We start from the raw sequence: 16349 nt of genomic DNA, 5'->3' as shown, positions 1-16349 counted from the left end.
GTTTGTGAAGTTTAAAAGAGATAAACAATGAAAGTGTTGCTCATTTGGGAATAATAAATGTCAATTCTTTTCCAACTCTGAATCAGTTAAAGTTGAGAGTGAGGAATTATTGACTCTTGCTCAAGACCGGCCACACAATAACCCAATGATTGTGACAAAGATTGTTGAGTTGCTCTTTGTAATATTTGTCCCCCCACTCTTTTTTTCTGAGTCAGAGTCTCACTCTGTTGCCCAGGCTGGAGTGCAGTGGCGCACTCACGGTCACCCCAGCATCAACCTGCTGGGCTCAGGCGATCCTTTTGCCTCAGCCTTCCAAGTAACTGGAACTACAGGCACGTGCTGCCATGCCCGGCTAATTTTTTTGATATATTGTACAGATGAGGTCTCACCAAGTTGCCCAGGCTGGTCTCGAACCCCTGGGCTCAGGCAGTCTTCTTGCCTTGGCCTTCCAAAGTGCTGGGATTATAGGCTTAAGCCACCACACCTGGCCAACTCTGTTCCTCTGTTTTCTTTAGCAGTAGTACCTCATGTTTTTTAGTTGGGCTCATGGTGTCTCAGAAAATATTTCCTAGTTTTCCTTAGAGCTAAGTGTGGCCATTTGATGATGTCTGACCAATGAGATGTCAGTGGAAAAGTCATGGAATACTTTCTGGAAGTCTCCTTTAAGAGGAAGGAAGTCCATCCTTCTCCCTTTCTTTCATTGTGTTGCTTGGAAGGCAGATCTGACGGCTGGAGCTCTAGCGGTCATCATGAACAGGAGGATAAGCACACCCAGGAATGACAGTGCCTTCATACCCCCCTAAGTTATGTACCTCTGAATGTAGTTCACACAAGCAAAAACAAACTTCTGTCTTGTTTAATCCACTGTTATTGTGTTTCCTGTTACTTGCAGTTTAATCTAATCCTATCTGACAGCATTAGATACGGACTAGAACCAAGGTCAATGAATGCTTATTGAGTTGATGATGGGTCCCCCAGAGAAGCCTGACCTGCCGTTTTCCATCTTTGCAGGTATTTGGCAGAAATCCTGGGGTTTTCACAACTCAACATTGTAAAGCCCTAAAATGACTTCTTATGCCTTATGGGTGCGAGTGGACGTATCTCTAGAAACCTGGCTTGTGGCTGGAGGGATGGTGCCCAGGTATGGGTAGTCTGGATTCTGTCAGTTCCCTCTCCAGCCACAGAGGGGGAGAAAACCTGTGGGCAGAACTATTCTTTGGTTCCAAACGTGGGACTCTAAACAAGGTTCATCTCCCAGATTCTAAATTGGTGGGCTGAAGAAACCTGAGAAAGCCAGGGAGGATCCATGATGCAGCCTGGTTGCCTCTCATTATTCATGGTGCTGCTCCTGGCATGTTTTGAAATTGATGGTTTCTTTTTTTTCCCCCTCAAAGAACTTGTTCCTTCCTTCGCTTTTTATAGATTAATTTTTTCATCATGAAATAGTTCAAAGATCAGACAAGAATAGAAAAGAACATAATGAATACCTATTTACCCACCATTAAACTTGATCAAATCTTAACATTATGTCATCTTAGCATCAGATCTCATTTAAAGAAATAAAACTTTACTGATATAATTGAGGCTCCTTGTGTATTCCACTCCCTCTCCCTCCTCAGAGGTAACTATTACTATGAATCCAGTGTTTATCATTCCTGTGTGTGTTTTTATACTTTCACTACATATTTATGTATTCATTAATACAGTATAGCATTACTCAGTAGGGCTTTAAATTTTATATATAAATTGTAGCACATTCCACTTATCATTGAGTATTCTATTGTATAAATATACCACAATGTATTTCTCCATTTTCCTGTTGATGAATATTTACTCTATTTCCTTTTTTCCCTTTTTTTATAACCTGGACAGTGCTGTGATGGCTTCCTGTGCTTACCTCCTCCTGGGGCACAGTGAGAGAGCTTCTTTAAGGCAAATGTTGGCAAACTGCAGTCTGTCGGTCTAATCTGGCCACTATTTGTTTTTCTATGAAGCCATGAATTAAGAATGTTTTTAACATTTTTTCTTTGGATTTGAACTTTTAAAATTGTGGTAAAATATGCATAATGTAAGAGTTACCATTTTCATCATTTTTCAGTGTACAGTTCAGTGCATTAGATACATACGCATGGTTGTGTGACCACCATCACCATTCATTCCAGAATATTTCATTATCCACACTGAAACTCTGAAGTCATTAAACAATAACACCCTTTTCCCCTCTTCCCCCTGGCAGCCACCATTTTACTTTCTGTTGAATTTCACAACCTGAGGGATGTCATATAAGTGGAATCATACGGTATCTGTCCCTTTGTGACTGACTTCACTTAGCATAATGCCTCCAACGTTCATCCATGTGGAGGCATGTGTCAGAATTTCTTTCCTTTTTAAGGCTGACTAATATTCCATTGTATGTGTATATCATATTCTGTTTCCATTCAGCCAGCGAAGGATTGTTTTTACATTTTACTGGTTAAAAATAGGAAGAAGAAGAGTATTTTGTGGCATGTGAAAATTATGTAAAATGCAGATTTCAATGTCCATCAAAAAGTTTTATTGGAAAACAGCCATAGGCACTCATTTAAGTGTTGTCTATGGATGCTTCCACACTAAAACAGCAGTTAATTAAGACCGTATGGTCTGCAAAACCTAAAATATTTGCTATCTCGCCCTTTACAGAATAGTTTTGCCAACTCCTGCTCTATGTTATGTACCTAGAGGTGGAGTAATTGAACAGTAAGGAATGGGCATCTTCAGCTTTACTAGATACCGTGAAATTGTTCTCCAAAGTGATGGAGCCACACACTGTAGTGCTTGAGATTTTTATGAACTCATTTCCCCCTTTTGAACAGCCAGAGTCTTTCTTTAAATGAAAGTTCTGAAAGGGTCCTTAAAGGGCATTGTATAGTCAGTTTATTGCTGCATAGCACACAACTTTGAGATTTTAGTGGCTTACAACAAGCATTTATTTTGGGCTCATGGTCCTGCATGTTGGTGGAGTTTGGCTGATGTGTACTGGGCTCAGCTCAGCCTGACACCAAGCTGTGGGCTAGGTCCAGGTCGGTTCTACATGCCTCTCATCCTCCTTGGACTTGTAGTTAAGTGAGGTGATTTTTTTTCTCATGGAAAACAGCAAGAACTCAAGAGAGTAGGCCCAGTGGCACAAGCACATTTTAAGTATTTGTTAGTGTCATGGAATCATCACTACTGGTCAAAGCATAGGTAAGCCCAAAGTCAAGAGCTCAGGAAATATACTCTGTTTGCCATGAAGCCACAGTATGAGCATGGATGTATAATTCTACTGTAAGGGAGTGAAGATCTGGGATCAATAATTGAATCTATCACAGGCATCAATGTGTTTTAGCTTCAGAACATTTTCCTTTTTTTTGAGTCAGTATCTCACTCTTACCCAGGCTAGAGTGCATTGGTACAATCACGCCTCACCATAGCCTTGAGCTCCTTGGGCTCATGCAATCCTTTTTGCTTAGCTTCCTGAGTAGCCGGGACTACAGGTGCGTGTTACCATGCCTGGCCAGTGTGTGTTTTGACTTTTTTGTAGAAAAGAGGTGTTGCTATGTTGCCACAACCGACTGAATTGTCGCAACTCCAGCTCCTTGCCTGCCTCTAACTTGGGCAGGGAGATCCTTGTGGTGTGGGTCATCTGGCTCTTGGGTCATGAGTCTCCTTTACATGGCAGCTTTTATTATTATTAACTTTCACCTTGGTCACCACAGTGCCTTTTGGACAAGCAATCTGGTTGCTGTTTCCTGAATTGAGTCACAGGTTCGCCCCCTGTCATGTGGCCTAATGCTTTATTCTCTCTTAGGTGGTATGAGAGTTCATCCGAGGAAGCTAAAGCATGTAGGTGATAAGTCAGACCACAACCTACTGCGGGCTTGCAGGATTGCTCTGATAAGTGTCAGTTGTCTATGTCCGCCCAGACCAGAAAGCAAAATCTAGCCTCCTCTTCCTCTCTCCTTGCAATAGTGGGGCCGAGCCCCAGGAGGCTCCTGCTGCCAGCCCAGCTTGCTTGCTCCAGCAGCAGTCACTGCTCTCCCAGGCGCTGCTCCCAGGGCTCAATCAGCAACTCTACCTCTGTGCTTTACGTTTCCCATGAGGTTTCTCTTAATATTCTTGTCATTTACAACTTGGGAGTATATATACTTTTGTCCTTGGGATCTAATTAAAATTAGTTACTTAATAAGAACTACCCTGGGAAGTCACAAGAAAGGCAGTGGACTCTCATTCCTATAGGGAAAGGTGGCGGTGACGAGGAGGAGGTGAGTGGATTTGGTGTCTAAAGGGGCTTCTTATTTCATTCATTCATCCTACACATGTTTATTTAGTACTTACTATGCACCAGCATCCAGGCATTGAGAAGATAGTGAAAAATATCCTGTTTTCCCCTACTTACTTGCTGGAGGGGTCTTGTCCCATTTGGATGCGTTTTCTAGGGTTGACTTCTGCACATCTGGCTGCTCAGCTAACTGGCTGCTTTGACATTTTCCTGCTATGCTCTTAGCCAGGGCAGAGTCACTGACATGTGCTGCTTTTGCCCTTGAACTTGCTTCACCTTTCGTACTAAGTACTTTGAGGCTTTAGGACTGCCTTTTTCAGGGCTGGAGCCGAAATTCTCCCTGTACTCAAGCCTGGCCTGAGTTCTGATCTGGCTTGTTCTCACCCTCTGGCCTTAGACTCAGTGGATGTGGGTATCGTTTAAGGCCAAGCATTGAATTCTTCTGATAATATAATTAGATAAAAGCTGGAATAACTCCATTGCCTCTGTGTACATTGGCTTCCTCTGATGAGAAAACTGAGTGATAATTAAAGCCACCTTCTCTGGAGAAATGCAGGATTAACCGGGAGAGGAGCGAGTTTCTACTTATTTAGAATGTTTAAGGCACCAGAACTGGGTGGCTGTAGCTTGCCTGTCTCGTGTGGGTGCCTCTGTCCCCTTCTGTTTCTTTCGTCTTCCTGTCTCTTTATCTCTCATCAAGCCTGACTTACTCAGTACACCCAGCAACTTCAGAGTCCGTGGGACTGTCTTGCTTACAGCTGCATGAGCTCTGTGTGTGTTTGCAGGACTCCGTGTTTAGTAGTGTCGGTTCAGAGCTCTGTCTCAGCCCTCTGTGTGGGAGTGCCTTAGCGGGATGCTGGTGATCTGGATTTCAGATCCAGCAGAGTGGCTTTGCTTGGATTATTTCTCCAGGGTTGCACATCCTTGTATTTTGAATGATTGGTTTTAGACTTTTAGCCTTAGGACTTGGCATTTCGGAATGTTAGTTCTCTGCATAGCTTAACTTATCTACATTCTTGTGACCTTTAATCAATAAGAGAAGGTCTTGGCTTAGCCATGGGACAGATTCTGTTTTACAAGACTGCTTTTTTTTTCTTTAATAGAGGCTCAGGGGTAGGATGATGCCTTTCCCACTTTAAACAGTCAAAGGCAGTCATTTTAACCTCTTTTGATGGGTATGTTTTTGGGAGTGGCGGGGAGGGAGGGAAGAGACACTAGAAAATCGCAACCTGGTATCCCCATCCTTCAGATCATAACAGATCTCTGTCTTGATCAAATGCCCAATGTCACCTTTCCTGAATGTAAAATGGTATCTGTAGGTGTTTGTGTGTGTATGTTTGTATGTAGGGGGAAGATAGCAGAGGCTACTAACATCTTTCTCATGGATCTATGATGGGGTTTGACAATGTTGCACGACTTCTCATGGAAATCTTAGTTACTAAGAATGCAGTTGTGCCTAGGCTGGCAATACATTGACTGGGACTCGTTTATAGCTCTTAGAACACAACAATAGTTGACATTTATTAAACACTTACTGAATGTTTTGTCTCACCTGAAATTCACAATCTCCTAAATGAGTGACATTATTATCATAACTACTGATGGGTGATGGAGTAGAGCGTAACAGAGGAAGGATTTGAACTCAGGTCAAATGATGTCAAAACTCTGTAACCTCCACTCTGTAGGACTAGAGCTGTTGAAATGGTTCTCCCAATGGCATTTTTTTTCTTTCCAAAGGAAATATTTCTCTAAGGATGGGGCAGAGGCCTCAAAGCAGGTCTATGTGTCTTCTTACCTAAGGTCTTTCCACCTTACTAGTTTCCTGCAAAGCCCAAGATCCATTACTGCCTCTTGGAAAGTTGTGAACAATGTAATTCCTTTGTCTCAAAGGCCCCTGTGCCCTGGTGGCTGTTTAATGAGGACACTTTTCAGGCAATGACAGTTTTTGTGAACTTTTTTCTATGCTAATCCATTATGGTGGTTTTAAAAAAGATGAATGTTTATTAAACTCTTAATATGTATAGGCAATTTTCTTCTCATGCCAAGGTAGGAATGGTGAAGTAGGAATAATTATTCCCATTATATAGTTGAAGAAATGGAACTGGGTATACTCTCTTTTTTTTGCTTCTGAAATCTCAAAATACCATAAGCAAAATCAACAGGTTGGTGACTAGGAAGCAAAGCTGGAGAAAGATATCATTAGGTGGGGTCATATAGATCATCAAATCAAATAATCTTATTTTATAAATCAGGAAACTGAATATGGCTTAGAGAAATGAGACAGCCTATCTAGCATCACCTAGTAAGTAGGAACAGAGGGATTCAGACCTAGACTGCTCTGTGTTGTACATCAGGATGTTTTGACCTTGGCACTATTGACACTTTGGGCTGAACAATTATTTGTTGTGGGAAGCTGTCCTGCACTTTGTAGGATGCAGCATCCCTGATTTTTACTCACCAAATACCCGTAGTGCTCCCCATCCTCAGTTGTGATAACCACAAATGTCTTCAGACATTGTCAAGTATCCCCTGGGGGGCGGGGAGCTTCCCAATTGAAATCTATTGCTATAAGCTACTCCTTTAGGCCAATTGAACAGCATAAACTAAGAGCTCAGCTCTTCCCTCTTAGCTTGGGAGAGAAATTGCTTGTAGGTGCTAAGTGGAGACTATCTCTCCTTCCACCTAACTCTCCAGCACCTTGAGAAAGCTCCACTGGGGTCCTGATCACAACTTGGAAAGAACAGCTATTAGAGAGGGAAGACAACATGGAAACCAGGCCTTCTGAGAGATGTGTATCTTTTTCCCCATTTCACAGAGGAGCGCACAGTCAGGGAGTTGGACACACCCATACAGTCAAGTATTATTTCTCTTCTACAGCCCATAAGAAGCCCTATGGAGTGCCCAGGCTCACTGTCCCTCAATGCTAGGCCCATGAGCAGTAATGTCAGAGGACTTTTTATGTACTGTCATTTGCAAGAGTAGTATATGAGTACACTGTTATGTTCTGGAAAGTTAGATCTAGTCCTTGCTCTGGCTCTTGCTTCCTGTGGGAGTGATTCAGTTTTCCCATGGGGTATATTTGTCCTCATGTTGGACTACACTAGTCATGAACCATCTTCCTGCCATTCCACTCAGCCTTCCCACACCCCCGACCTTGAGAGTCAAACAGGGCAAATAGAGGTGTTATAGGTCGTATTTATTTTAATTAAAAATGATGGTAGTTTTGAGTCCTCTGAAGGAAAATGTATATTTTAAAAACTCAGATTAACCTGTTTTATTGACAAGAAGGATATGAATAAAAATGACATTTTAGCCATTAAAATGTTAATAACCGAGCCTTTTTCAGGAGGTGCAGCATGGGGCAGGTTTCTAACCGTTTGTCCCAAAATTACATCATGAGCTATATGGCAAAATGAGATAGGCCACAGGTTAGGCACCACTGGGTGTGGTCTCAGTAGTCTCTTAAGTCTGATGTGTATACACCCATAGATGTATTTTTTCATGCCTTCCCATAAACAACAAGGCGAGCGCTCCTTGGTGATAAAACCACAGGCTCCACCAACATGGAACTGTCCTGTGGTTCCAGCAGAAAAGGCTGAAGGGGCTCTGAAATGAGATGACCAAGACTGGCTTATTCAGAGAATAGCCAGAGAATCACTTTAAAAAATTCTTTTTTTTTTTTATTTTTAGTCAAAGAACTTGAGTTTTGGAGTCAGACAAGGATTCAACTTACTGTTTCAATACTGTACGTACTTGAGTAAGTTACTTAGCTTCTCACTCAGACCCACTTTATCTCTGAAACTGAGATGGTAATACTTGTACCCACCTCTGGGATTTGTTTTAGGAGTAAAGGAAGGAAGTGGGGATTGGGAGGGTGATTGAAGATGAAGCTGAAAAGATAGGACCTTAGCATGAAGTATCTTGCTAAAGAATATGAACTTGACCTCAAGAACAATGAGGAACCAGGGGAAACTTCTAGGCAAAAGTGACATCGCAGGACTTGTGCATTCGAAAGAAAACTGGTGGCAAGGTAGACAATGAAGTGAAGCGACCTGAGAGAGACTTTTGTGATGGCAATGGGCCTGGAAGAGATGGGAAAGATGTTTTGGAGGTACGGTAGATGGACTGTAGTGGGTATCGAGATATGCATTTGTATCACTGCTAACATTCTTTCCCATAAACAACCTTATTTGATGCTTTTATGAGCTAGATATTATAATTATTATAGATAATTAATTAGATAATTATAATCATTTATAAGCTAGATATTATAATTATTATTCTTATTTTATTTTATTTATTATTTATTTATTTGTTTTTTGAGTTGGAGTCTCACTCTGTCACCCAGACTGGAGTGCAGTGGCTGCTCCCGGCCACTGCAGCCTCCACCTGCTGGGCTCCGGCAATCCTTCCGCCTCAGCCTTCCAAGGAGCTGGAACTACAGGCGTGTGCTACAACGCCCGGCTAATTTTTTTTTTTATTTATTGTAGAGATGAGGTCTCGCCAAGTTGCCCAGGCGAGTCTTGAACCCACGGGCTCAGGCAATCCTCTCACCTCAGCCTCCCAAAGTGCTGGGATTACAGGCTGAGCCACCGAGCCCGGCTTTGTATTCTTATTTTATATATGAAGCAATGGATGGAGAGGGAGCTTAAGCCACAGGATGCACAGTTAGTAAGTAACAAAATCAGAACCATAAACATGGGTCTTTGGTTTCCAGTTCTGGCTCTGTCTCTTAGATCACACTGCCTCTTGAGATTCAGTATGTGGCCACCACAAGAGTGAGAGGCAGTCTGGGTCCAGGGTTAGATGTGTATGGGGCCCGCAGGTTGTACAATCTCCCTGGTTGCTAGGAGTCTCTGATAATTAGAGTCCCTAGGTTGCTAGGCAACCCAAGTTGCTAAGAGTTTCAGTTTATTATAGGTCTTGGGTTGTTAGAAGCCCCAGGTTATTCAGATTTTCAATTTATTAAAAGCTTTGTATTTCTCAAAGGCCCCAAGTTATTAGAAGCATCAATTTTTAGGGGCCTCAGGCTCTTAAGGAGCTAGGGTCTTAAAGTCATTGGGTTGTTAGGCCACACTGGTTGCTAAGAATTTCAGGGTTTCAGAGGCCCTGGGTTTGCAGAGGCCTTCAGCTTTTGAAGGTGTTTGTTTACTCAAGCCTCACTTTTTAGCACCTGTAGCTTTTTAGGGTTCCCAAGTTGCTGTGGACACAGACTCAGATTTTTTTTAGGTGCTCTGGCTTCTCAAAGCTGGGGGCTACCAGGCAGTTTTTTCCCACCTGTCCAGCCTCTATCTGGTCAGACAGCGTTAAGGGAAGCTGTTTTTTCCTCATGTGTTTCATCATAGCTCACCTTGTTCAGATCCCATAATTGCACTGACCTAATTCATTCCACTCAGGGTTCTAAGCACCTACGCATGGCATGAAGGCCTTCTGAGCAGAAACTTGTTATAATTCTAAGCCGGCCAGATGTTGAAGCACACGTGGGTGATGATTTTGTTGTAACCATTCACTTTCTAGCTGTTCAATTTTAAACAATATCAAATTAGACTTTGTGAAATATCTCAGAGTTGACAGCCTCTCACTTCCAATTATTTTATTAGAACAGAAAAACTAGCTTGTGTTGTGTGTGCTTTTCCTTTCTAGGAAACTTTATTTTCAAATAATTATAGTTAAACAGGGAATTGCAAAAATAGTACAAGGAGATCCCACATACCCTTCCTCCAGTTTCCCCTAATGGTTCCATCTTATAAGACTATGGTATAACAGAAAAATTAGGACATGGAAATTGCTACAATGTGTGTATAGTTCTGTGCCATTTTGTCACACGTGTAGATTTGTATACCCACCACCTCAGTCAAGAGACAACTATTCCCTCAGCACAAAGGTCTCCCTTGTACTAGCCTTTATAGTTGTGTTCATCTTCTTTCATTCCCAGTGTGTGTGTTTTTAAATGTATTTGCTTAACCTCTCTTCAGTTCTGGGTGCCTCACCCATTAATAGGTCAAGGAAATACACAGATAAATGTAGCAAACTCCTTGCTCTGAAAGAGCTCACAAACAGGGCTACGGTCATATACATCATAAATCATAGTGTCATGTGGTAATTCTATGATAGAGATAAACTCAAGGTGTAGGGTCAAGCACATAGATTCGGGTGTTTCAGGAGGTGAACAGTGTTGGATTAACTCTTTCTGCAAAAGCTGTAACACTGGGTTGAACTTGAAGGATAAAATAAAGTTATCTCTTGCCTAGTGAGGAAGGGCTTTTAGGTTGCTAAGTCTGGGGAAGAGTTGGTGGTTCAGAACTACCAGGGTCCAGGGGTTGGGGGAAGCATTGGGAGGTGAGGCTGGAGAGTGGGAAAGGACAGACCGTGGAGGATCATCTGGACTGCTGACTGAGTGGGCTGGCCCCACTGAAAGGTTTAAACAAGGGGACTAGTGCATTCAGCCCTATCCTTTAGAGAGAGCCCTCTTATATAGAGAGACCAGTTGGGAACTGACGGTAGTCTCAAGGTAAGACATGATGAGGCATCAGCCAGAGTGGTTGGAACAGACACGGAAGCACTGAACTTGGAAGGAGATCGGGATGAGAATGGGGCATATGAAAAGGATGAACAAGCACATTTTCCAAGATTGATGTTTTTCCTTTTTCTTTAGACTATATCAGTTTCCCTGGGAGAAAATCCCCAGGATATGAGCCCAAGAAGATGAATGTGAGTAGAGTAATTCCCTGCTTATTCAGAGATCTTGAGACTTCAACCAGGGCCGACATAGCACAAACCTGGATGCAGAAAAGGCTTCAGTAGGTTAAAGCAAGCTCAGGCTGTTACTTTGCAATATCCTCTAGGCCCTTACTTGGAGGCTTTTGACAGTTCAAGTGTAGCTCTCAATAGTATAGTTTATTTGTTTCCTCACTCCCCAAATAACAATAATTAAAAGCAACCTTTTATTGAGTATCTGTTCAGTGCCAGGTACAGGTACTGTGCAAGATGTTTTGCATGTTATCTCATTAATCCCCTCAACACCCCCCTGAGGTGGTAATTCTTTTCATTTTACAGGGAGGACATTGAGATTCAGCAAGATTAGCTAATCCTCCAGGGTCACAGAATTAGTAAACTTTGTGAGAACAAGGCTCTAGCCTAGGTCTGCCACTTTTAGTCTGCTGCCCCATATTGTAGAAGCTGCAGATTACAAGAGGGGAGGGAAGAATGTCAGCTGGTAGTGGTCCCAGGTCCAGGAAGGAAATTAACATGGACTGAGGAACTTAACTGTTGAAAGATTTTCTGCCAACTTCACGAGTGGTATATCAGTTAGGGTTCTCGAGGGAAACGGAACCAATAAGATGTATATTATCAATCAACATATCTATATAGAGAAAGACATTATATATTAATATATAGAGAGATAGAGATATAGATACAGATATGTGGGAGGACCCCAAACCTGGAATTTGTTTATAAAAAATTGTGTACTTATTCTTACATGTTTAAACTTCAGTCACCTTCAATGTTCTCTTCATCTGATACAATATACCTATTAAGATGCTTTCTCCGCTGCTCAAAACAGTTTCTGAACTCATCAATTTTGATGCCTTTTAGTACTTTTGCTGTTTTTTGTTTCACCTCTTCTACATTGGCAAAAATATTTCCCTTTGTGAACCTTTTTCACCTGAAGAAATAAAAAAAAAGTTGCTCAGGGTGAGATTGGGTGAATATGGAGGGTGGGCCATGGGGGTCAAAAACTGCTGAACACTCAGCATGGTGTGGGCAGGTGTGTTTATAAATCACCCATCATGAAATGGGCATACACGTTGAAAGAATCTCCAAAAAAATTCACTGAATGAACACGGCCTCTCGCAATAAAACTAGCTGGTATACTAATGCCAGTGGGTTCCTACAACACTTACCTACAAGGGACCTGCCCTTCAAAAGATAATTCCAATTTTTTGGGGTTCTCCCTGATAGATAGATAGACAGACAGACAGACAGAGATTGATGATAAGAAATTGGCTCATGCCATCAGGGATGTGAGTCCTAAAATCTGCAGGGTAGGCAAGCAGGAGACCCAGAGAGCTGATGGTATAGTTCCAGTCTGAAGGCTGACAGGTTCATGAACTCTGGAAAAGCCAAATGTTTCGGTTTGAGTCTGAGGGCTGGAAAAGAAGTTGATGTCTCAGTTGGAAGGTAGTCAGGCAGGAGGAATTCTCTCTTACTTGGGGAGGTCAGCCTTTTCTTCTATTCAGGACTTCAACTGATTGGATGAGGCCCGTCCACATTAGGGAGGGCAATCTGCTTTACTCAGTCTACTGATTTAAATGTTAATCTCATTCAAAAATGTGTTCACAGAAACACTCAGAACAAGGTTTAATATTCTGTGGCCCAGCTAAGTGTACACATAAAATTAACCATCACACAGGGGAAGACAGAATAATAAAGGAGTCACAACACTAAAAGAATATGGTGGTGTGAGGTCATTTAGTGTAGGGGCTGGCAGCTATACACACCTCAGTCTTCCTGACAACAATGTCATGTGATTACAGCCACACACTGTATCCACTGATGAAAAGAGCAGGGAGCAACTCATGGAGAAGAAGTTAATTCTGTTCTTGCTTGCTGTTTCTTTTTTGAGTTTGGGTCTTATTCTGTTGCCCAGGCTAGAGTGCAGTGACACAATCATTGTTCAATGTAGCCTTGATCTTCTGGGCTGAAGGGATTCACCCTCCTCAGCCTCCCAAATAATGGGGACTACAGGTAGGCACCACCATGCCTGGCTAATTTTTAAAATTTTTTGTAGAGATGAGGTCTTACTATGTTGCCTAGGCTGGTCTCAAACTCCTGGGCTCAAGGGATCCTCCCGCCTAGGTTTCCCGAAGTGCTGAGATTATGGGCATGAGCCACTTGCCTGGTCTAATTCTATTTTCAATGTACTATGTTTGGAATGGATCAGATAAGGGTTTTGATTTAGGAGCTCTGGGAAATCCCTGCCTGGAGCCAGAGGAGGACTCATTTTCTCACTGCCCACAGTGGCCCTGGCACAGTCTTTGGGGCTGGCCTCAGCAGCCTCCTGACCGAGTCCTCTGGACTGAGTTTCTTCTGAATCACCAACCAGGTGATTATCATTAACTTCTTCATTTCATTACTCACCCAGAATTTTTTGATCTTTGTTTTCAACACTGAGAAGATGGACATAAGAGATACATCAGGCATCTGCTAATCTGGTGGAAATGATAGAAAAAGAAGATACTGAAAGGGCGTGAGAGATGCTGAGATTATGAGTTAGCACCGGATACCAGGCAAGAACATAGGGGACCCCTAACTCAGCCCAAGAAGTCCAAAGGAAGAAGTCAAGCTTTGGCAATTCTTTAAGGAGGTCTAGAAGTTGGCCAGGGAATTGGGAAATAAATAGTAATTTTGATATATATGAATATATGATCCTATATAAGACATGGAGGCAAAATGTTGTCACACATTTAGGGAACTGTAAGAGTTTGTTTGGAAATGGTTCTCAGCCCTGGCTGCACTTTGGAATCACGAATACTGCAGAACTGCTGATGCCTGGGTCCCACTCCCAGAGATTTGGTGTAATTGGCCTGGAGAGGGGCCAGGAGTCAGCAGTTTTTCTAAAGTGCCTTCAGGGCTAAGGACAAGGCATATAAGAGAGGCTGCTGGAGAACTTAAACTTGGAGGGAGCCGTGGAAGGTCTCTTCTAGGATGTGGTCAAGAATCTGAGATCGCTTTGGGGTTACAGGAAAGACTTGTGCAGAGCTCAGCAGAGAAATCGAGACCAGCTGATCTCCAAGTGGGGCCTCGTCTGCCCTCATAACTGCTCCTTTTGAGCTGCTGTTTCTTCTTCCCCATTTAACAGTAAAAGTCAACTGGGAAAAAACAAAACATACAATAAAATAAAATAAGCTGAAAGATTACTCAATAAAAAGAAGCACTACAATAGTAAAAGCAGGCCAATGCAGTAAAATCCCCAAAACTCAACCAGACAGAATCACCACCAAGGGCCAGGCAATAAAAACAATAGCTAAAGTGTACTGATCCAAGTGGTTAGCATCTTCGTGAGATATCTGAGCTTCACCACCCACTAGGAGGGAGGGAGGGTTATTATTTTCATTTTACAGAGGAGAAAAATGAGGTTTGGGGAGATGAAGTATGGTGCTCAAGGTTACGGTGGGTGGGGCAGGTAGTGACTCCATGTCAGTGATGCGGGTATACCGCTAAACTTGTAAGGGTGAGTTAGCCAGTCAGGGGTGAGCAAGAAACTGAACTCTGGTATTCTAATTCAAGGCTGGAGCTCTTTCCCCTGAATAAAGCCTGAAGTCTGGCTGCACACAGGAGTCATCTGGGAAGCTTTTAAAAGACATACGGATGCCAAATAGACGTTTCTTCAAAGAAGACATACAATGGCCAACAGATATTTGAAAAAAATGCTCAGCTTCATTGATCATCAGGCAAATACAAAGCAAAACCACAACAGTCAGGATGGCCATTATCAAAATAGCAAAAGACAACAAGTATTGGTGATGGCATGGAGAGATTGCAACACTTGAGTACTGTTGATGTGAATGCAAGTTAGTGCAGCTGCTATGGAAAACTGCATAGAGATTCCTCAAAAGATTAAAAATAGAATTACCTTATGATCCAGCAATCACATTTGTTTGTGTTTATCCAAAAGAATGGAAATTGTGACCTTTATGACGTATTGGTGCTCCCATGATCATTGTAGCATTATTCACAAATGGAGAAGAGGTGGAAACAACATAAATGTCTATTCACAGATTGATGGATAATGAAAATGTGGTATATACACACAGCAGACTACTATACAGCCTTAACAAATTTTGATATATGCAACAATATGGAGGAACCTTGAGGACCACTATGCTAAGTGAAGTAAGCCAGTCCCAGAAAGACAAATGATTCTACTTACATGAGGTACTGAGAGTAGTCAAATTCATAGAATCAAAAGTGGGATAGTGGTGACCAGGGGTGGGGGGGGTGGTGGTGGTGGGGAAATAGGGAAAAAAGATTCAGGCAGGTCAGATGAGTAAGTCAGTCAACAATACTGTATTGTACACTTAAAAAATTGTTAAGCTCTCCTGTTAAGTGTTCTTACCACAATAAAAGCGATATTGATGCTGATGCTGGGACAACCTTCAATTTGAACTTGGTTGGTCTAGGGTAGGTGGGTGGGGCCCAGGCAGAAAGGGTGAACATGGTACAATGACACATAGTTGTGGCTGTACTCTGCTCTTAGTAGCATTTGCTGTTATCGTTGAGCACCTGGGATACTAGTTACTTTGCAGCGGTTTTGCTGAGCCCTCCTAGGACCTTGTGAAGTAGGTATTGTCATCCCTGCTTGAGAACTGGGGAAACAGGGAAGTGAAAAAAAAGGGAAGCCACTTTCTCTAGGTCATCTGGCTGGTGGTCACTAGTGCCTGAATTCAGCCCAGGTCTGTCTCATACTCTAAAGCCCATACTCTAGCTGCTGTGTCACATGGGCTCCAAAAAGGGGCTTCTGTGTACCACAGCATGGCTGTCACATGCTCTTTCCTTGTACTTCTCTGACCTTTCATCTTCAGGGTCAATAGTGTAACCTTTGTCCTGGACCTGTCCATACCAAACCATCATCATGCAGATGGGGGAAGAAGCAACTTGTTACTTACCACTAAGGAAGATGAACTTTCTGGTGGAATGGGTTTCCTGGGGAGGCAGTAGGCACCCACCACCATCCCTGGGCTCACACCACCATCCCTGTGCACTCAGCACATCCCTGCCCACACACCACCATCCCTGATCCACCACCACCATCCCTGGGTACTCACTGCCATCCCTGGGTACTCTCTACCATTCCTGTTCACCCCAAACCATCCCTGGGTACCCACCACCATCTCTGTGCACCCAGCATCATCCCTGCCCACTCACCACCATCCATGATCACCCACCGCCATTCCTGGGTGCTCATTTGAAGGATGTGTTGGGAGGGGAAGTGTCATCTCTCAAAGGAGTGTGTGTGTGTGTGTGTGTGTGTGTGTGTGTGTGTGTGTGT

The 16349-nt window shown here is 42.8% G+C and overlaps 1 protein-coding gene across 1 annotated transcript in view; it reads left to right on the top strand.

Moving 5' to 3' along the window:
* The first annotated feature begins 965 nt into the window (after positions 1–965).
* The window catches only part of SPACA3 (sperm acrosome associated 3), a 21626-nt gene continuing 6242 nt past the window's right edge, over positions 966–16349 (top strand). The window contains 3 exon segments of the mRNA XM_008072147.2: positions 966–1011; positions 3827–3918; positions 8277–8408. Of these exon segments, the coding sequence (XP_008070338.2) occupies positions 966–1011; positions 3827–3918; positions 8277–8408 (270 nt within the window).

This window comes from Carlito syrichta, unplaced genomic scaffold (assembly GCF_000164805.1).
Source record: "Carlito syrichta isolate Samal-C Ts95f unplaced genomic scaffold, Tarsius_syrichta-2.0.1 Scaffold115115, whole genome shotgun sequence".
Lineage (NCBI taxonomy): Eukaryota > Metazoa > Chordata > Mammalia > Primates > Tarsiidae > Carlito > Carlito syrichta.
This window is presented reverse-complemented; position numbering and strand designations above follow the sequence as displayed.